Source organism: Mustela nigripes, chromosome 9 (genome assembly GCF_022355385.1).
Source record: "Mustela nigripes isolate SB6536 chromosome 9, MUSNIG.SB6536, whole genome shotgun sequence".
Taxonomy (NCBI): Eukaryota; Metazoa; Chordata; class Mammalia; order Carnivora; family Mustelidae; genus Mustela; species Mustela nigripes.
In genome coordinates, this window is record NC_081565.1 from 80,950,391 (window position 1) to 80,971,632 (window position 21,242).

Below are 21,242 nucleotides of genomic sequence, written 5' to 3' on the forward strand. Positions count from 1 at the left end.
GTTCGGTGGGTTAAAGCCTCTGCCTTCGGCTCAGGTCATGATCCCAGGGTCCTGGGATCAAGCCCTGCATCAGGCTCTCTGCTCAGCGGGGAGCCTGCTTCCTCCTCCCTCTCTCTCTGCCTGCCTGTCTGCCTACTTGTGATCTCTGTCTGTCAAATAAAATAAATAAAATCTTTAAATAAATAAATAAATAAATATCAGAAGCTCACCAAATTCTTTCCTCATGAAAAGAAACTTCTAGAAACTTCCAATTTAAAAAATACTATCACTTCAGAATTCTTTCCCTTTGTGCTCTTCTTTCTTTCTTTTTCTTTCTTCCTTTCTTTCTCTCTTTCTTGTTTTTAGAGAGAGAGAGGGGAGAAGGAGCACATGGACAGGGAGAGACAGAGAGAATCTTATGTGGGCTCCACCCCCACTGCAGAGCCCGGTGAGGGACTCGATCTCATAACCCTGAGATCATGACCTGAGCCAAAATTAAGAGTCAGACCCTCAACCAACTAAGCCACCCAGGGCCCTCTTTTTAGTCATCTTTCAATTTCCAAAAAAATACCCCTGGAAGTCATTTAAACACTTTTCCCTCATTTATAGCCTTTTGATACTGCTCAAGGTAAATGAAGACCAAAATACACTTTTTTTCCCATGGGGCACAAAATCTGATCCAAAGACACAAAGATGTAGGTGGTCTTAAATTATACTGAACTAGTTTGGAGGAACCCACCAATCAATCAATAAACACAGGAAAGAGCCAATTCTTTATGATAAGCACTACATGAAGGCATTGTGCATTCTTACTAACATTCTGGAACAAACACAGAACAGATCTGAAGGGCAAACACGATTACTATCACTGCTGGCATGAACATGGTTACCACCAGTGCTCCTGGTGGGAACTACGACTTTCTAGAGAAGGAAGGTGGCAACGATTGGGACTCCTGTCCCATTATATCAAAGGAAGTAGGAGTGTAGGTGGTAAATGAGTGGGTAGAAGAACAAAGCACCCAGTCCTTAGAATGTAAGTTATATTTTCCCACTGAAACAAGAACGTTGTGGGATCAAGCTGGGAATCTGACCAGCATTTTAACATTTATGTCCTAAGCACCAGGGAGTCCAAGCTCCAAAACACTGATTAGTCACTGGTTAATAAGATGAATGTCAAAGGACCTTTGACAGTTAATGTCACTGTGCAGTTAGCTCTTAATATTTAACATTTTAATTCCGTTTGGGGAACCATTTCAATACAAACATGTAGAATCATGAGCAAAGTTATCGGAGTAAAGCACACAGACACTGGAAAAAAGCTTGAAGATATCAAGGGAATACTTTTCTGAACTACGTTAGCAAAATGAATGTTAAGATTGACCACCCAGCACCATGGCAACCAACAAAGCATAACAAATCACAGGCCACTCTCAAAGCCCAGACTCCTGCTGCTTTCAACCTATTTCAGGAGCTCACACATGCACTGACTTGGTCTGCCCGCGTGCCTGTAACCCTTGGATCCCTAACGAACCTACTGTGGGGCTTCCCTTCCTTGACACCCTTTAAAACTTCTTCCAGAAGCTTGGCAGATATGTTACCAACGTCCAGACTCGTTCTCCTTGCCAACAAGCAAAACACAGGCCCGTTGCTGTGAATATGGAACTAGCCGTCTCCCTTTCCTCCCAAAGACAGTTAAGTATCAGATTTACTCACATTATGGCTGTCCCCAGATTCTCTTTTTATAAAGTGTTTAAAATATAATAACATTTATTCCCAGTCCCAGGCTTCTTCCCACCCCTGCCCCCTGAATAAGACAGAATAAGACGAATTATTGTCAGTTTGGGACACAGCTTTGAGATGAGCTTATAACCTCAGTTAAAGCATTTATAACTGAGAGTTGCTAATTCCTGGTGAAAACGTACAAATCTCAGGGGTACTTTCGAGGCTCCTTGCTTGTGAAGAAGAAATCCTGCCTTACCACGGGGCCCTATCCCCTGTTCCCTTGTAGACTCCCTGTTCCCTTGCAGACCACCCCCAGCCTCAGTCTCCCAGGCTTTCCTTTCAGGACATCAGCCCTCATTGCTCAGAAAGGTGACTTTCCTCATGACCTGAGCGATCAGGCTTAGCCGAGGAGAGAGTGCCCATGGAGCACGTCTGGCTCCATGATTCCCTGATGCAATGTAGACATCAGACAGCTCTACCACCCTAAATGCACATATACTAATTGAGAATGTGGTAAGGACCAGGAAAAAGACACCCTAATGACAGTCTCAAGAGAAATAATCAAGAGGATGATGTGACATGTGAGACTGGCTATTCAAACAAAATGGAAGGAGCAGGAACATGGTTTGCTATAGCCCTTGGGAATAAGGTGGCAGGAGGAAATTGGGATTTGAAGATACCAACAGCCACAGAAAGGGGTTTTCAAAAAATATATTACTTATCTATTTGTTTATTTGACAGAGAAAGAGAAAGCACAAGCTAGGGGAGTGGTAAGCAGAGGGAGAAGGAGAAGCAGACTCCCGGCTGAGCAGGGAGCCCGATGTGGGGCTCAATCCCAGGATCTCAGGATCATGACTTGAGCCCAAGCCAGACACTCAACCGACTGAGCCGTCCACGTGCCCCGGCCACAGAAAGGTTTAAACCACAGAAAGTTTGCAGATCTGTGATTCTTGAGACTCCACTTCTCTTACTTCATTATTCTTTTCTATTTTCCTTTGTGCTTCTCTAATTTTGGTTCTTTCCCTGATTCTAGTGGCTTCTCCACTGTCAGCTCTGGAGAAGTTAGGCAGAGTCAACAGTCTCCGTGGATGGCTGCCAACGAGTCTTCCCTCTGTTCCCACAGGCTGTCCCTCACATCAGGCAGTGGAGGACAATGCACAGTAGGGAAGGTGAGCCAGTCTACAGGAGGAAGGAAGTATGGACCCGAGCTATGACATGAATGAACTGTGAAAGCACTCTGCTAAGTGAAGAAAGCCACAGACAAAAGGACATAGTGCATGATTCCACTTATAAGAGGCACCTACTGTAGTCAAATTCATAGAACAGTAATTGCCAGGGGGGAATGAGGAGTTACGGTTGAATGGGTAGAGAGTTTCTGTTTGAGATGATGAACAAGTTCTGGGAATGGGTAGGAGGGATGGTTGCCCAGCATTGTGAATGTACTCAGTGTCACTGAACACTGTACACTTTCAAGAGTCAAAATGATATACCTAAAATATGTACATTTTACCCCAATTTATAAGAATTGCAAAAGAAAAAAGAAAAAGAGGAAAAGAAGTGGAGTCTAATTCCCAATTTTCATCCCCTTGATTCTAGGCTGGTCTTAGGAATTTGTTTGACCAATAGAATGCAATAGACATCAAGTCTGGACCCTAGGAAGCCTGGCGTACTCTCCCCACTCCACCCTCAGCCTCCCTACCTCCTACCCCCACCCCAGGCCATTGGAACATCCTTCTGAGACCCTCCCTTGCAGAATCCAGCCACTGTGCTGGGCAGCTCTTATGTAGGGAAGCCACACATCCACGCTCTAGCCAACAGCACTTGCTGAACTACCAGCCATGCCATTTAAAAGCATACACTAAAATACTTGAGGATGAAACGTTGTCAAGGCTGTTATTTATTTCAACACAATCCCATTGCAGGAGAAAGAGAAAAGTCAGGGGTGTAGGTGAGATAGGTCTAAACATGAGTCAATGATTATGATAGCTGGAACATGAGTACGAGAGAACCTGGAGATGTTTATTTCTTTCAGATAATGGCAAATTTGAAATTTCCCATATTAAAATTAGAATGAAGAGAAGGTGGAGGAGTGGGACAAAAGGAAATGGGGAGGAGGAGAAGATAAAGGAAAGGGAGGAAAGAAAGGAAGAAATAAACTAGTGGACTCGTCTTCACAAAGTCAACCCCTGGGAAAAAAAGGGGAGAAAGTGACAGGAAGAGTGTTCTGGAACAGAGAAGACTAAAGAGACAGAATAATCTAATGGAATGACTGGACCTTGATAGGGTCTTGGATTAAAAAAATGTTATATAACTTTTTCTTAATCAAAGGCTTTTAACTGAAGTATGATCCATGAATATTTCTGTATGTGTGAGTGTATAGTTCGATTAAGAAAAAGTTACATAACATTTTGGAGTACCTGGGGAAATGTTAAAAGGGGCTGAATATTACATGGCATCAGGAAATCACCAATAACTTGGAAAAAAGGAAATTACCAATAACTTTTCTTAGTTGTGATAATGTTATTATTCTGAGGTAGAAGAATGTCTTATTTTTAGGGAACACCTCACAAAGCATATAGGATTAAAGTATCATAAGTTGAAGACTTTGAAAAATGAAGAAACAAAGAGGCAAAAATTCAAGAGGCTCTACATCTACTAAATGTTCCAGGGAGAAAGAGCTAATGCAGGGAAGGAAATAATCAAAGAAACAATAAAGAAAAGTGCTCAGTGTTGAAGAAAGACACGTGTCTTCTAATGAAAAGACCTCAAAGCCTCACAGAGTGAAAGTACTCAAAAAGGATGAAGCAAAAGAAAACCCACAACTAGACACATCCTCATGTAATTTCAGAACACTGTCAGAAAAATTACCTGAAACTTGGAAAAAAAAACAGAAGAGATTATTGGGTATTCCATTTACTTATCTACTTATGTAATTGGCTATTTTACAACTCCGTAGAGGCACAGTTTAAGTTGTAGATTTTTTTTCAGGAGAGATGAAAATAAGTTCTAGCCAGTGGAACAGAAAACCTTTAAAGGTACCATGTAGGGGGGCCTACTGGACACCCACTCGTTTTGTATCCACCTCAGCAGTCCCCTCTTAACATGGCCTACAAACACTTAACTTCTCAAATGTTCTTTGAAACAGTTTTCCCTCATTAATGACGCATGTCACTTTGTGTTTTCCCAGAAGTCATGATGTTTTCTTCTTGAAAATGAAGCTTTATCAATACCAAGGTTAAAAAAAAAAAAAAAAAATCTTGAAAGCTTTCAGATAAGAAAAAAAAGAGGCTGCTTACTAAGGAGCAAGAATCAGTCAGCATCAAGCTTCTCATCGGTGACAGAAATTATCAAGCAATGCCTTCAAATTCTGGATAGAAAACTTTTTTTTTTTTTTTTGAACCTAGAATTCTCTATCCAGGTAAACCACCCTTAAAGTGGGAGGGTCAGCAGGAGGGCAAAACAAAGACACATCAAGACTCTTAAACCCTGAGAGAGCTCCCCTCTTCCTTCACATCATTTCTGAAATTTTTTATTTGATCATGTTCTCTAGTAAAATGAAAAAGGGATTCGAGGAAAAAGAATACATGAGGCACGAGATCTAAGAAACAAGAGTTGTAACCCAAGAATATAAAGAAAAGAAATTTTCAGATGACAGTTGTGCAGCAGGCCGAGAAAACCAGAAAAAAAGTCCATACTAGATCAGGAAGTCAGTAGTCCCAGAAATGTCCAAAGGGAAAAGTGGAACAGCTAGCAGAGAGTGCGATTAGAAGTCAGACGAAGAAACCTCCCACTTAGACTCAACTGATTTTCAACTAGTATTCCAAGACAATTTAATGAGGAAAGTACAGTCTTTATAATAAATGATGTTGACAACTAGAGACCCACATTCAAAGGAAAGACCGTGGACCACTGCCTCACACCATATGCAAAAATTGATTCAAAATGGACCACAGACCCAAGCATAAACTAAAACAATAAAACTCTTCCAAGAAAATATAGAAGCAAGTCTTTACAAACTTGTTAGATCGAGGCTTCTTAAATACAAATGTTTAACAACACAAGAAAAAAATAGATAAACTGGATATCATTATGATATAAAAATTTGTGCCTCAAAGGACACCATCAAAAAAGTAAATTGCTAATTGGTAAGAGACTTGCAATTAAAAAAAAAACCCAATGGAAAAATGGGCAAGGAATCTAAATAGCCATTCCTCTAAAGCAGACAAGAAAATGACCAATGAGCACATGAAAAGAGTGTCAACATCAAATCAAAAACATATTGAGAGACCACGTCAAACCTATAATGGTGGCTCTCATCAAAAAGACAGACAATAGGGGTGCCTGGGTGGCTCAGCTCTTAAGCCCTTAAGCTCTTAAGGTGCCTTTGGCTCAGGTCATGATTCCAGGGTCCTGGGATTGAGCCCCACATTGGGCTCCCTGCTCAGTGGGAAGCCTGCTTCTCCCTCTCCCACTCCCCCTGCTTGTGTTCCCTCACTCCCTGTGTCTCTCTCAAACAAATAAATAAAATCTTGTTAAAATAAAAAAAGACAATAATAAGTATCGACAAAGAGGAACTGGAACCTGCACCCACCGCTGATGGGAATGTAAAATGATACAGCTGCTTAGGGAAACCGTTCCTCAAACTCTTCAACATAGAGTTACCATATGACTCAGCCATTCTCTCCTATGTGTATAGGCAACAGAAACAAAAACTTGTCCAAAAAATCTTGCATGTTCATGTTCGCAGCAGAGCTATTCATGATAGCCAGAAAGTGGCCATGATCACCAGCAGATGATTAGATAAATAAAATGTAATACATCCAGAGGCGCCTGGGTAGCTCAGTCGTTGAGTGTCTGCCTTTGGCTCAGGGCATGATGCCGGCATCCTGGGATCCAGCCCCACATCAGGCTCCCTGCTCAGCAGAAAGCCTGCTTCTCCCTCTCCAGATCCCCTGTGCTTGTGTTCCCTCTCTTGCTACCCCTCTCTTCCATAAATAAACAAAATCTTTTTTTTTTTAAATGTAATACCTCCATCCGTGGAATAGTATCCAACAATAAAAAGGAGGAAAGGCAATAATACATGCTATCATATGGGGGACCCTTAGAATACTGTGCTAAAAAATATGCTGAGTGCAAGAACCCAGTTACACAGGATCCCATATTATAGGATCCCATTTATCTGAAATGCCCAGAAGAGGCAAATTTATGGAGACAGACAATTCATTAGTGGTTTTCTAGGGCTGGGGAACTGCAAGGAAACGGAAAGGATTTTTTTTAGGATTAATTTATTTTGAGAAACAGAGCGAGTGTGTGCTCTTGCCCATGAGCGAGCTGGATGGGGAGGGGCAGAGAGAGGGCGAGAGTCTCAGGCAGACTCCACACTGAGCAAGGAGCCTGACACAGGGCTTGACTTCATGACCGGAGATCATGACCTGAGCTGAAATCAAGTGTCCGATGCCTGGGGCACCTGGGTGGCTTGGCTGGTTAAGCGTCTGCCTTCAGCTCAGGTCCTCATCCCGCATCCGGCTCCGTGCTTGGCAGGGAGTCCGCTTCTCCCTCTGCCCTTCACCCCGCTCATGCTCTCTCACGCATGTGCTGTCTCTCTGTCTCAAACTAATAAAATCTTAAAACAAAGAAAAGAAAGGAAAGGAAAAGAAAGAAAGGAAAAAGAAAAGACAAAAGAAACGAGTCGGACACTTAACCGACTGAGCCACCCAGACGCCCCAGATATGGGAGAGACTCCTTTTTTTTTTTCTAATTTTTTAAAAGATTATATTTATTTCACAGAGACAGAAAGAGATCACAAATAGACAGAGAAGCAGGCAGAGAGAGAAGGGGAAGCAGGCTTCCCACTGAACAGGGAGCCTGATGCAGGGCTCGATCCCAGGACCCTGAGATCATGACCTGAGCGGAAGGCAGAGGCCTAACCCACTGAGCCACCCAGACACCCCATGGGAGTGGCTTCTAATGGGTACTGGGTCTTTTGGGGGTTGATGAAAATGTCGTACGACTGGTGATAAAGATGTTTGTGCCTGTCTGTGAACATGTAACAACTACTGAACTGTACATGTACAACTACTGAACTTTTACACGGTGAATTTATAATGTATCAAATATAGTTCCATAAAACTGTCGAAGACGACAACGATGGTGACATAAGGACGGCAGTGCCACAACGGTCAGATCATCTCCGAGATCAGAGGCTTTCTTTGCCAAGAGAAAAAGAAAAGAGGCGTTTAGAAACTCCAGAAAAGGAGACTCAGATGCATATTTTTTTAAAAACTCCAGAAATAACATAAACATATGTGTCAAAGTCATGGTCCAAAACTGAAGTCAAGTGAAATGCGAGACGGAACCCAGCAAATGACAGACAAGAAGAAAAAACAACAGATTTGATGTGGTTGCTCAAAACGATCCCCCTTTGAGGGACCACAGGGTTACATTTCCTTTTCTCTAAACTTAATCACTCACGGTGCTGCTACCAAAAATAATGTTGCCGATCCCTTGAGTAAGCAGGGCTCGCAGGAGCCAACAGAAAACCACTTTGTTCTCTCCCTCCGTGTTGTTCAAGCCCACGCTGCAGGGCTAGTGTGTCCTGACCCCTTAGATGATTTCTGGGACTGCACCTGTGACCCCTCTGGTCAATGTCAGGTGCAAAAAAAAAAATCCTCCAGTCACTTTAAGTTACAAAAATTCTCATTTCCATAATTAACGTGTCCAGACCTGGGTCCCAGACAAAACTTGAACTTCAGTTCTAGCTTTTCTCTCTCTCTCTTTTTTTTTTTTTTTAAGATTTTGTTTATTTATTCATAAGAGACAGAGCGAGAGGCAGAGGGGGAGGGAGAAGAAGGCTCCCCAAGGAGCAGGGAGCCCGGTGTGGGACTCAGTCTCAGGATCCCGGGACCACGATCCAAGCGGAAGGCGGACAATTAACCATCTGAGTCACCCAGGCGCCCCAGCTTTTCTCCCTCTTATCTGACAGGTCACCGCAGGGAAGGAGCCAGCCTGCAGGGGAAAGGCAAGGGACTGACGCCATCTTCTCTGTTTCCCTCTTTTTGGGTCCACTTCTCCTAAAGCCTGCCAGCCACAGCTCTGTCCCCTTGGAGAGGAGGGAGTAAGCGGGAGACCGGGCCACACCGGTAAAGAAGGTAAGGGCAGCTCACGGGACTCCTCCCGTCTGCTTTCAGTGTTTACAGAGCACTTGTTCTCGAACGCGCTTCTTGGTTCCTCTGCGACAGGACTGTGCAGCCTACCGTTCCCTTCTCTCAAGCATCAGACAGTGCAGGCCCAGCCTCTCCCAGTTTGGTCTTGGTCCAGGAAAGTACAATGATTTCCCAACAGTAGTCTTTAACTCTGAGACCACAAGGCACTCCAACCAGCCCTTTAAAATTCCCCAGGCAAGTGTCTGATACCAGTCCAGTCAACCAAGGGACCAGTATCAGGTTCTCCACGGGCTTATCTTAAAGCACTCATTCCCTCCCCCATGAGGAGGTGGACTCAAAATGCCACAGCAATTCAGTAACTTTCTCCAAACCATCTGTCTCTTTAATCCCTAATCTTTGTATAGGCTAGGGGCTGGAGATCAGCTAAGGGTTGCAAAACTGGTTTTTACCCAGAAGTTTTACAAGTCCTGCTTCAACAGTCTAGCACTGGAATGTGGAAGCTGTTGGCATCTCCTCTACGAACTGCAGCCCCAGGTGAATCTGAAAATCAAGAATCCGAGGGTGCCTGGGTGGCTCAGTGAGTTAAGCGTCTGTCTTTGGCTCAGACCCACGATCTCAGCATCCTGGGACCCAGCCCCGGGATTGAGCCCAGAGTCCATCTGCTCACTCAGCGGGGGCGTCTGCTTGTCCCTCTCCTTCTCCCTCGACCCCTTCCCCCCTCTCAAATAAATAAAATCTTTTAAAATAATTTTTAAAATTTTAAAATAAAGACTCCAATTCTCACACCCTGTTACAATCACGTTCACATAGTGAAAATACTGCAAGGCCCATTGTTGGGTTTTGCTCTTTTAGACACGATTTAAGATCAAAATCTGAATGGTCTAATAAAGTTTAAGAGCAGGGTGTAAATGTTAAAATACGGAGCATCTAAAAGTAATGGTTTTACTATCAGAAGGCAGCAGAAGGAGGAAAAAAGTAGGTTTGAGGGCTAATCCCTTCATCTTATAAAAGGAGTCAAAAGATACTACCTCAAGTTGATGAACTAAGAAACAGAAGTTTATAAAAATTATTTAAAATTATAAACTTATCGAGAGGAGAAATAAAAATAATTTCCCCCCCCAAAAAAACCCCAAAACAAGAAAGGATAAATGCGAGAAAAGGTTATGAATCCCTCATCTTTAGAATGGAGACAACCATCAGGGGCACTAAAATCAGAGTTTAAAATGGTTAATTTGAGGGGCGCCTGAGTGGCTCAGTGGGTTAAAAAGGCTAATTCGGGGAGTGTGCTCAGGTCTGGGGTGCTTGGAGAAATGTACAGAGGTCTGATGACTATTTTTAACCAGAATAAGGCTGCTGATGAGTGCCTTCAATAAAAAAGATTTTCTTCCTCTTAAAAGGCATTTAGCAAATTATCAAATGTCACCATGTCACAGGGGTGTGTTTGAAATATATAAAAATAGATAGATACATGCAGTGCATGTGTACGTCATACATACGGCACATACGCACACACAATGTATGTATGTATATAACATACACAGGTTTGATAAATATACATAGCATATATGCCATACATGTGTTTGATATGTACAGTGTGCACATATATGTATTATATATACATGTTTGAAATATACAATATGCATATATACATTTATAAATATATTTTGTGGATACAGACATAAAATAAATAGGAGACAGTTTCAAAGAGGTGATTTACTTATTATGCCCTAAATTATGCACTTAGGGGACCCAGATCAGATCCAGATCTGACTCAAATCTCTACTCCCTCGTCTTCATCAACTTGCAGGATGCCTGCTAAAAGACAAAGATTTATACATTATTCTGTTTTCTTCTTTAAAGAATTCCTTAAGGCCACCCTTCGGTATCCTCATTAAGAAATTACATCTAGGGGCGCCTGGGTGGCTCAGTGGATTAAGCCGCTGCCTTCGGCTCAGGTCATGGTCTCAGGGTCCTGGAATCGAGTCCCGCATCGGGCTCTCTGCTCAGCAGGGAGCCTGCTTCCTCCTCTCTCTCTCTCTCTCTGCCTCTCTGCCTACTTGTGATCTCTCTCTGTCAAATAAATAAATAAAATCTTTAAAAAAAAAAAAAAAAGAAAGAAATTACATCTAGTAAGACCTGGTTCGGCCACCACTCCAGCCCTGACACCCAACACCAAGCACTCGCCATTAATTAATCGAACTTGAGCACCCACAGGACTGCTCATTTTTCCCCCGAGTTACCATAAGTAACCGAATATTTAAAATGAATCCCTTTCACTTATTTTTGAATTCACTTTTTAAATTGTTATAAAAGCAACATTCATAGAAGACAAAAGTCACAGTCCTACAGCAGAGTTCTTGATTACGTTACGAACAACGGAAACCAACCTGGGCTGTTCGAACAGAAAAGGAATTTCTCGCAGGGCTATCAGGTAGCTCACAGAAGCCCCAGGAACCAGGCTCAGAAACCTGGGGAGAAGCCAAGGGAAACTGGGTGCTTGTGCCTCTACCAAGGTCATGGCCCAGGAAAACCAGGTCCTTGGTTGCCAGCCTTGGACCTAAGGAGGTCCAAGCAGCCTGGCTACTCTGCATCAATGACTCCAGCTTCAGAGTCTGGGGCAGGAGCACCCACGCGTGGAGGTCAGCCGGCTCACGTCCTGGCTGCTGGCATCCAGACGTGTTAGCATCTGGCCTCCGAAGCTTCCATCGCTGGAAGGTCCCAGCCTCCCACCGAGATTCCCACGAAGGCAAATAAATAAAGCCCCAGCCTTCTGATACAAAGAGGCTGGCCACCAAACCCAAACAAAACAAGGAAATCAAAAAAGTTTCTAGGTCCCACAACACAATGCATGTCCTCTCCAGGTAGAAAGTGGGAAGTCCAAGTCTCTCTCCTTCCCCTTCCCACTCACACAACACACGCCACAGAAGTGCCTACTATAAACTTTCCTGTATGTCCGTTGAGAAATTTTCCAAGTGACTATAAACACATAGGTATAGATCCCCCAGGTTTAAACACACACACACACACACACACACACACAAATGGCACCATATACATTACAACTTTCCACAAGACATGGTATCGATTTCAAGATGCTCGCCAGTTCAAAATGGTCTCCCCTCTTGCCCCAGATGGCTCGTGGCTTCTGCAGTTCTCTCATAAACATGTCAGAAATGGGTCCCTCCAAGCTGTGGGGCCCAGACAGCCCAGAGGCAGGGCTCACTCCCCACCACCACAGTGGGCCCTGTGACGCGCTTCAGCACAGACAATGTGATACCATGAATGTATCAGTTGGTCCACGTGACACCCTAATCCTAAGGACGGTCAGGAATTCAAATTCCAGGACAATGAACCAGCATGTATGAGCATGGCCATATTCCAGAAGCTTCCTTGGCTTTCATCTCTCAGCAACAACCAAGCAACTTTGTTAAATTAGCAGAATGACTGTGGGAATGAGTTGTCCCATTGATGAATCGCTTAGCTTGTCTAATTTGCACAACGGATGTTAAAAAGGGGGTACTCCTGGACATGTGTAAGAACGAAAACCAACATAATTTCCTGTCCCTGCAGCTGGCCATAGTCTTCTGACCCTATATTAAACAATACTGAGAGCAAGCAAAGATAACGCAGCTCCTTGCCCCGGGAAATATTTGTTCCTCAACTGTAAGACTGCCAACCCTTCCAGGCCCTCCCTTCTAGTCGACCACCAATCAATCCAAAGCTATTAGGTTATAAGGTTTTTGCCCAAATCCTATCAATTTCTTATCTTGGAAAGCTCACCTTACAATCCACCAACCGGGATCCTTCAACCCTATAAATGGGCAAAAACAGCAAACAGGCTCTCTGATTCACCCCTGCTGAGAACTCCCGGCAAGGAGGTGTTCTCCCCGACTGTGCCAGATCCAATAAACTGAGCTTTGCTTCAGCAGCAGAATTTCGGGGCATCAGCAATGGTTTTCAAGACAAACAGGGAGAACAAGAACTAGTGGTAAGAAATTGTTCACGCGGTTCTGTGCGCTCAGTAAAAACCTTAGTCCTCTACCCTTTAAGCTTGCAGAACAGAGCACATGAACGATTGTTTTGTCTGTCGGCTAATAAGTGTGTGCATGTGTAGCAGAATTGGGCCTGAGGCTCACTTTCGTTGTAATAATGGACTTGGCAGGAAGGATACCTCGGAGCCTGGGCAAGTACCTGTCGCTGACAAACGAGCTGCTAATGAGAGCACACCCGCTTGGCTGAGGCTCGTCTGCAAAGCAAGGAATGGCCCAGGCTTTGATTCTGCCCGGAGATGGGCCACCCCAAAGTCCTCCCAGCCCCTGAGGATGCCAGCTTCTTACCCAATGCACAGATTTGGGGAGCAGGTGATCAGAGGAGAGAAAAGAAGTTTCTGTTGCCAGCAGACCAGGCTCACTGTGGGCCCAGATAAGCCCAGCCCAGCCCAGGCTGCTTTAACGATGCCTACGTGCATATTTTGCTGCTATGGGTTATCTGATGACCCCAAACTGAGAGACCAAATCTCCTCTTGAAGATCTTCTGAGAGGATGATGAAAATGATTCATAACGTGCTCGCCTAAACTCAGATCCCATTTTACAGTTTACAGGTTTTGTTAATATTTTACTTATTTATTTGAAAGGGAGAGAGCACAAGCAAGGGGAGCAGCAGACAGAGGGAGAGGGAGAAGCAGGCTCCCCGCTGAGCATGGAGCCCGATGCAGGACTCGATCCCAAGACCCCAAGATCATGACCTGAGCTGAAGGCAGATGCTTAACCAAATGAGCCCCTCAGAGCCCCCATTTTACAATTTCGACAACATCCCGATCTACAATCCTGAGAGATGGCTACAGCCCCATTGTACAAATGAGGAAACTGATCGGATCATTTCCTTGGCCGCTCAATGATGGAAAGTGACAATCAGGATTAAGACTCGGGGCGCCTGGGTGGCTCAGTGGTTTAAGCCACTGCCTTCAGCTCAGGTCATGATCTCAGGGTCCTGGGATCGGGTCCCGCATCGGGCTCTCTGCTCGGCGGGGAGCCTGCTTCCCTCTCTCTCTCTCTGCCTGCCTCTCCATCTACTTGTGATTTCTCTCTGTCAAATAAATAAATAAAATCTTAAAAAAAAGGGGGGGGGGCACCTGGGTGGCTCAGTGGGTTAAAGCCTCTGCCTTCAGCTCAGGTCGTGATCCCAGCGTCCTGGGATCGAGCCCCGCATCAGGCTCTCTGCTCAGTGGGGAGCCTGCTTTCTCCTCTCTCTCTGCCTGCCTCTCTGTCTACTTGTGATCTCTGTCAAATAAATAAATAAAATCTTAAAAAAAAAAAAAACTCTTTAAAAAAAAAAAAAAGACTCAAAGTGGGCCCTCCTGTTGCCTTGTTCAATTCTGCCACTTGCCCTTTTCAATGAAGGATACACTGACCCCTTTAGAACTTGAAAAAGAATCAGGCAGTCACAAATTAAAAAATAATTAATTTAAATTACACACACACATACCTACATTCACACATTGTTGGGCACAGAGACGTACCTAGCAATTTGCTAATGGAGGAGGTGGAGGAATGGTACCAGGAAAGGAGCACTGGACTGGGACTGGGAGTCAACATCCCCAGTTCTTTCTAATAATAGTTCATGTGTTTGTCAACCGGACAAGCTGGTTCACTCCTGAGCCACTGGTCCCTTAACTATAAAATGGGGAAAATGCCTGCCATATTAGCCACATGCTAATGATATAAACTCTCAAACATTATAAGCGTGCAACAGAGTGTTATTAACTATTCTGAAGACGAAGACCGGCCATCTATTTTTATATCTTAAAAAACCAAGAGTGAAATAATCATAGTATTTATACACAGGGAGCTTATGTTAAAAATGTCCATTTAAAGTTAAAATGCCTTCCGGGTAACTAATGAGGATTCTAGAAACATACACAACGAGAGTGAAAGGACTCTTAGAAGACTGCTCTGACGTAAGTTCATCATTTTGTGGATGCAGAACCCAAGAGACTTCCCCAAGGTCACTGATAACTAGGGGTTATGTGTCAGCATTAAAATGCAGATTTCTTGAACTCTCAAACCAAGGCTCATTCCAAACTTTTGACAACCAGGAAATATACTTAGAAGAACCGGAATGCACAAAGCCAGAGCTTCAGAGCTCATCTTATAAATGTAGAAATCCCTAAACTGCCCACAGGTCTTCTGACCCCTCCCGGTCTTCATGCCATCAGAAAGGAAAGGGCCACCATCAGTCTCGCAGCTGACCCACCTACAAGTAATTCTGACTATCTGACCAATCTCTTGACACTGTCTGGTGATCCATGAGTCTCCCTTCAAGGCACAGTAAGACGGAAAGACCCAGATCCCCAAATGGCTTTGCAGAGCAGAACCTTCTTTGCCAGCCTAGCCTGTGTGGACAGTTAGGTGAGAGAACGGAATGTCTGTAGATCTTACCGAAACCATTTTTTAGTTTCTTTTTGGGTAATGAAGTTTTACCCTAAATTCCATAATCTTAATGTCAGAAGAGAAACTGATGGATCCTTTTTTAAAAAATACCCAGTCCATTTACCTCTCCTATTCTCTCAGGCTGGGGTGCAGACCCACATGGCCCACAGTTGAGAACAAACCATATGTCACCCAGAAACATCATCAAGGATGTTTCCTTGATTCTTGATGCTAGCACCTTTATTCTTGATGCTAAAGAATAAAGCGATCTTAACCAACCTTCAGGTTATATTCCCCTCATCTCTTCTACACTGACAAGAAAAATAGTTCAAATGACCACTTCATAAGCAACCAAAATTATAGGCAGAAAGTCTGGCTAAGTTTTCATGGCAGAAATTCTTACCCAATGGACCACCAAAGAAAAACATCTTACTAAGACAATTCCATTTTTGAATTGAGGTGATGAGACAAGACAAGACATTCTTTGAAATCACTCCCAGCACAGAGTCTATAATATCTAAAAATTTATAAACCATTTCATTAGAATGAAAAAGGAGGTAAGTCGAAGAAATAAGAATGTTCTTTAAAGATGAAAATGGGGGTGTCTTGGTAGCTCAGTGGGTTAACCCTCTGCCTTTGGCTCAGGTCATGATCCCAGGTCCTGGGATCAAGCCCCACATCAGGCTCTCTGCTCTGCAGGGAGCCTGCTTCCTCCTCTCTCTCTGCCTGCCTCTCTGCCTACCTGTGATCTCTCTCTCTATCAAATAAATAAATAAAATCTTTTTTAAAAAATGGGAAATGTTTGTTCTTGATAGAGAACACACAGCCTGAAATGATGCATGTGGGCACACGTACACACAAGTACGCACACACACACACACACACATACACAAACACCCTAGCTTGATCCAAGTCATGGTCAAAAATAGCTATAAATGTTTACACACGATGTTCCAAGATTATTATTTTTGTCCTGGGCACATGGAGTATTTAATCGGTATAACAAAGAGGATCCAGTAAATGAACACTTCCAACTCCGAGTTTCCACAAAAACGTGAATTTGAAGGAATTGGGTCAGGCTGAGCCTTCTTTGTTCACACCAGTATAAAACCGAATGTAATCACTGAAACCATCACAAAAGCAGCAGCACCAATATAAACAGTCCTCAAAAGGAAGTATTCAAGTGTTCTAGATGAAGTGTGCCCCCAACAACGCAAAACAAGGACAGCGTGCCTCTCAGAGGGCCCTGGGAAGAGCACCTGCCCCCTCCCAACGTCCCCCACCCTTACACTCCCTAACCACCCTGAAGTAGAAAGGGGAAGACTACAATGTTGTAGAGGATGGAAACTAGTGAGAGAGATTTAAGACAGAAGTAAAAAAAGAAACGCCAAGGACCTAGGACCTACGTTTCCTAGTGGCTGCCAAATTGGCTTCACAGTCAACAACAGATGTGTATCGGGCACACTGTTTCCGGGGACACTGGGTGAATGAGACGGACAAGACCCGTGTCTTCATACAACTATCCACAGTGGGGAGACAGACAGCAAGTAGAAAATGAACAAGACATAGGCTAATTACAACCTGTGAAGCCAAAAGTCCGTGCTGGGACGTGTTGAGAGACAGGGACGATGGGCCACTGTCATTGGGTAGCCAGGGAAGGTCTCCTTCAGGAAGTGACTGCTGAGCTGAGACCCAGAAGAAAAGGAGCCAGGCAGGGAAACAGCCAGGGGAAGAAGGCCCCCATTTGGTTAAGACAGCCAGGCTGGGTCCCAGTCAGAAGATGCCCCTGTGGCTAGGGTATAGGGGAGAAGGGCTGGAACTAACCAGCCAAGCCCCCATCTGCAGAGGCAGAGACCCACAGGGCCCCCCTGGTTCTCTGATGGAATGTGACCTCCTACCCCAAATCATCCAATGGCACAATTCCCTAAACTCAGGAAGGGGTCGGGGGGAAACCAAAGGAAAGGTGAAGCAGCCATTATGGGGAGGGTTGGGGGAGTCTGAGTCCCCACCCACTTGGTGTCACTAGATTAACCCCTCCAGTTCAGAAAAGAAAACTACACTCGGAAAGTTAAGTGGCTTATCCGTTACACAGCTCTTCGGGGGATGAGCTGGGAAGCAGACTAGAAGGGTCTGACAGGTGTGTCCAGTTTCCTTCATAACATCATGATTTTTTAAAATTTTTTAACATAGCAGAGGCATATGGCACAAGTTATAACAGAATATTATGAAGATTCATGTGAACTGAGGATTTTTCATTCAGGTTGTTGACCAAGACTCGAAGGATCTGTTGCTATACCCAGAACTCTTTGTCGTTGTATAATTACTATCAACTAATTTATCTTCTTTATAAACTGATGTTAATTAGCATTTCAAAACAATCTCTACTTGATTCTATATACTTCTTGATTCTAAATACATAATTCATAACAATTGAAATACAGAAGCCCATGTGTCCGACAGGTTTATAACTGACGGTAACACAGAAATAGGGCAGAATGCCTTTCAGGCAGGCATGTGGACTCCTTATACACGGAAACATAATATTTACTGATATGGACGTGATGAATGTAATGTTTAAACAGAAAAAGCAGCGCACAACATGGTACGTACAAACTGGTTGTAGCTTTGATAGAGCTGTACCTATGCTTATCAACAAAGCTGAGAAATAAATCCAAAGGCATAATAATAAACATACATCTCTACTAAGGTCATTTTCATTTATAGCTGTTTGAGCTCACCTAATGAATCTGTGAGTTACCTTTCCAAAAGAAAACATTAGAGAAACAAATGTCTTAAAAGGTCCACCTTCTAAATGCCCACCCAGAACACATGCTTTGATTCTTCTCACCACTGGGAACCTTAAAAGGACAAAGAACATTAGGGATTTTCTGATTTTAATTTAAATACTTGAGGTTTGTATTACTGAGCATTTTAATATTGACCCAATGGAAAAATCAGGACAAAAATGACTCCTATAGCCAAATATTAGTATAAACACTGGACCCCATCCAACATTTTTCTAGAGAGTTGTTGCAAAAGAGACCTCAGCCACGCATAACACATGCCATAAAACTCATCCAGAGCCTCATTTTGTCCTACCCTGCCATCTCATAGATTAAAATGCTGCACCAATAATTTACTCCTGCCAGAAATATTAAATGATGGACTTCTGAAATGTTACCTAAATTGTCTTGTGGGCCTGAAAACTCTTTAGTTTTTCAAGACCATCACCACAGTACCAGGATGTATTACTCCGACTGTATTCTACCGTGGACTTCTCCCTGCTTTTAAGAATTTAGCTAGTTTTGGGGCACCTGGGTGGCTCAGTGGGTTAAAAGCCTCTGCCTTTGGCTCAGGTTGTGATCCCAGGGTCCTGGGATCGAGCCCCGCATCGGGCTTTCTGCTCAGCAGGGAGCCTGCTTCCCTCTCTCTCTCTGCCTGCCTCTCTGCTTCCTTGTGATCTCTGTCAAATAAATAAAATCTTTAAAAAAATAATAATAATTTAGCTAGTTTTGTATTTATTACCCACCACCCAGCAAACAGTGGTCTGTTTAAGATGAACTGTTAAGCAGATACACAAAACGGTTCTAGAAAATTATTTAACCCTATTCAAAATGGATGGAAGAAAAATCAGAAGAGATATTACATATATGTTATATAGAATTCATTATATGTATTTAAATTGCAATTGTCAGGCCTACTTCGTCTTTGAAAGTTGGCAATTCCATTGGCAATTGTCTATTTTTTATAGTATTCTCTGAATCCAAAGGACATAACAAACAAAAACAAAAACAAATTAAAAAAATGAGTATTGGGAATGTACTAAATGCCACTGAATTGTGAACTTTAAAATGGGTTAACTTTATAGTATGTTAAAAATATATCAATATCAAAAAAAAAATCAATGACTAAAAAAAAGATAAAGTTACCAATTCAGGTCTTTATTGCCATGAAAATATGGTAGATCTGTGATAAAGAGAGTCTAAGTCATGAAACTCTGCGGTTGTCCAATCAAAGCATGATGACAAGAAAAAATTATGTATTCCTGATTTAATAACTGAGATTTACTTCAAAAGACTATTCAGAGAAAAAGAACATGGGAGCACAGGAATGGGCAGGGGTCCAGCTGAACAAGGCTGGCTGAGTCAGGAGTTGCTGAAGCCGGTGATCAGTGTAGCAAGTTCACTTAATTATTCCCTCTGCTTTAGTGAATGTTTTAAAATGTCCATAGCAGGGGCACCTGGGTGGCTCCATGGGTTAAAGCCTCTGCCTTCGGCTCAGGTCATGATCGCAGGGTCCTGGGATGGAGCCCCGCATCGGGCTCTCTGCTCAGTGGGGAGCCTGCTTCCCCCTCTCTCTGCCTGCCTCTCTGCCTACTTGTGATCTCTCTCTCTCTGTCAAATAAATAAATGTCCATAGCAAACCGATTTTTAAAATTATATCTTTAGGGACACCTGGGTGGCTCAGTTGGTTAAGCAGCTGCCTTCGGCTCAGGTCATGATCCCAGCATCCTGGGATCAAGTCCCACTACGGGCTCCTTGCTCGGCGGGGAGCCTGCTTCTCCCTCTGCCTCTGCCTGCCATTCTGTCTGACTGTGCTAGCTCTCTCTCCCTTTCTCTCTCTCTCTGATAAATAAATAAAATATTTTAATAAATAAATAAATAAAAATAAAATTACATCTTTACAAGAGATCTAAGCCTGGAACTAGAAACACATTGGGTATATAAGAACCTTAAGAAGAATCAGAAAACTGACAGAACTATGAACTCGCTTTACGGTTACGAGAAGGTCTGACTTCTAATGGTATCCCTTGTGAGATTCTTTTTTCAATGAACAAGAAAGCTTTGGTATTTCTTCAGTGGTTGATTCCAACAGACTTCTCACATAGCACATTTTACAAAGGGTAACAATTTATGAGATCAGTACATACCAGGAGTATCATAGGCCGTTTCCAAGTTGTTAATCCTATGATTCCAGAGAGTATCACCTAGAAGGATAAACAGTATCATAAATCTAGAAAAGGGACCAATTCCAATAAACTAATCCTAGTCTCTAAAATTTTTTTTTCAAAAAACCCTGAAATTTCAAAGCCTTCTAATTCTAACATTTAATGTTCCTACTGCTTACATGAGCCCTGATAGACCACTTTGGACTCGCCTTCTCTCCAAGGCCCCCAGAGCTTTTTTATTGACTGTGCATGGTTTTTCTCAAGGTCAATTAAGAACACACAAAGACGGGGTGCCTGGGTGGTTCAGTCGGTTGAGCGTCTGCCTTGGGCTGGGGTCATGATCTTGGGGTCCTGGGCTCGAGCCCCACTTTGGGTCCCTGCTCAGCAGGGAGTCTGCTTGCCCCTCTGTACCTCCCCCTGCTCATGCTCTCTCTCAAATAAATAAATAAAATCTTTAAAAAAAAAAAAGCACACAGAGAGAACAGTCTATCCTTTCAGTTAGTGAAGGGATCAGTTTTGTTGATCCAAGCTCCCTGTCCCAGAGCACCGAACCTGTTGCCTTGTCAACCTCGTATGACACATGCATGGCTGCAACCCTCCCTTCGCTAGGTAGGCCCCATCCTCTGTGGGTGGGACAAGTGAACTCCCTGAAGTGGCACCCCAAGGTCTCTCAGGATCTTCCTCTGCCTGCTTCTCAAGCCTGGTTTCTATGCACCCCTGCCCCTCCCCCTCCCCCTCTACCTCCCAGGCACACCTGTCCCCCACCAGGCTGGCCAGGCTTTAGCCACCGCAGGGCTCTATGCTTCTCTTGCTTGTGGTGTCTTCTCCCAGCTCCCCTCACGGCTGCCTGAGATCTACACGCATCTTGCAAGATCCTGACTAGCAGTCACCTCCTCTGAGAAGCCTTCATGGACCCCACCATCCCACATTCCCGGCACACTCCGGGAAGCCCTCCACACAATGTTCCCCCCCAAATGCTCTCTGAGAGGTGCCTCTCTGCC

The 21,242-nt window shown here is 43.7% G+C and overlaps 1 protein-coding gene across 2 annotated transcripts in view; it reads right to left on the reverse strand.

Moving 5' to 3' along the window:
• ENTREP1 (endosomal transmembrane epsin interactor 1) overlaps positions 1–21,242 on the reverse strand; it is an 82,456-nt gene that overhangs the window by 33,107 nt on the left and 28,107 nt on the right. For both annotated transcript variants that reach the window (XM_059411898.1, XM_059411897.1), the window contains exon 2: positions 20,224–20,280. In XM_059411898.1, coding sequence (XP_059267881.1) covers positions 20,224–20,235 — 12 coding nt within the window. In that variant the 5' untranslated portion in view covers positions 20,236–20,280. The remainder of the gene's footprint in view (positions 1–20,223; positions 20,281–21,242) is intronic.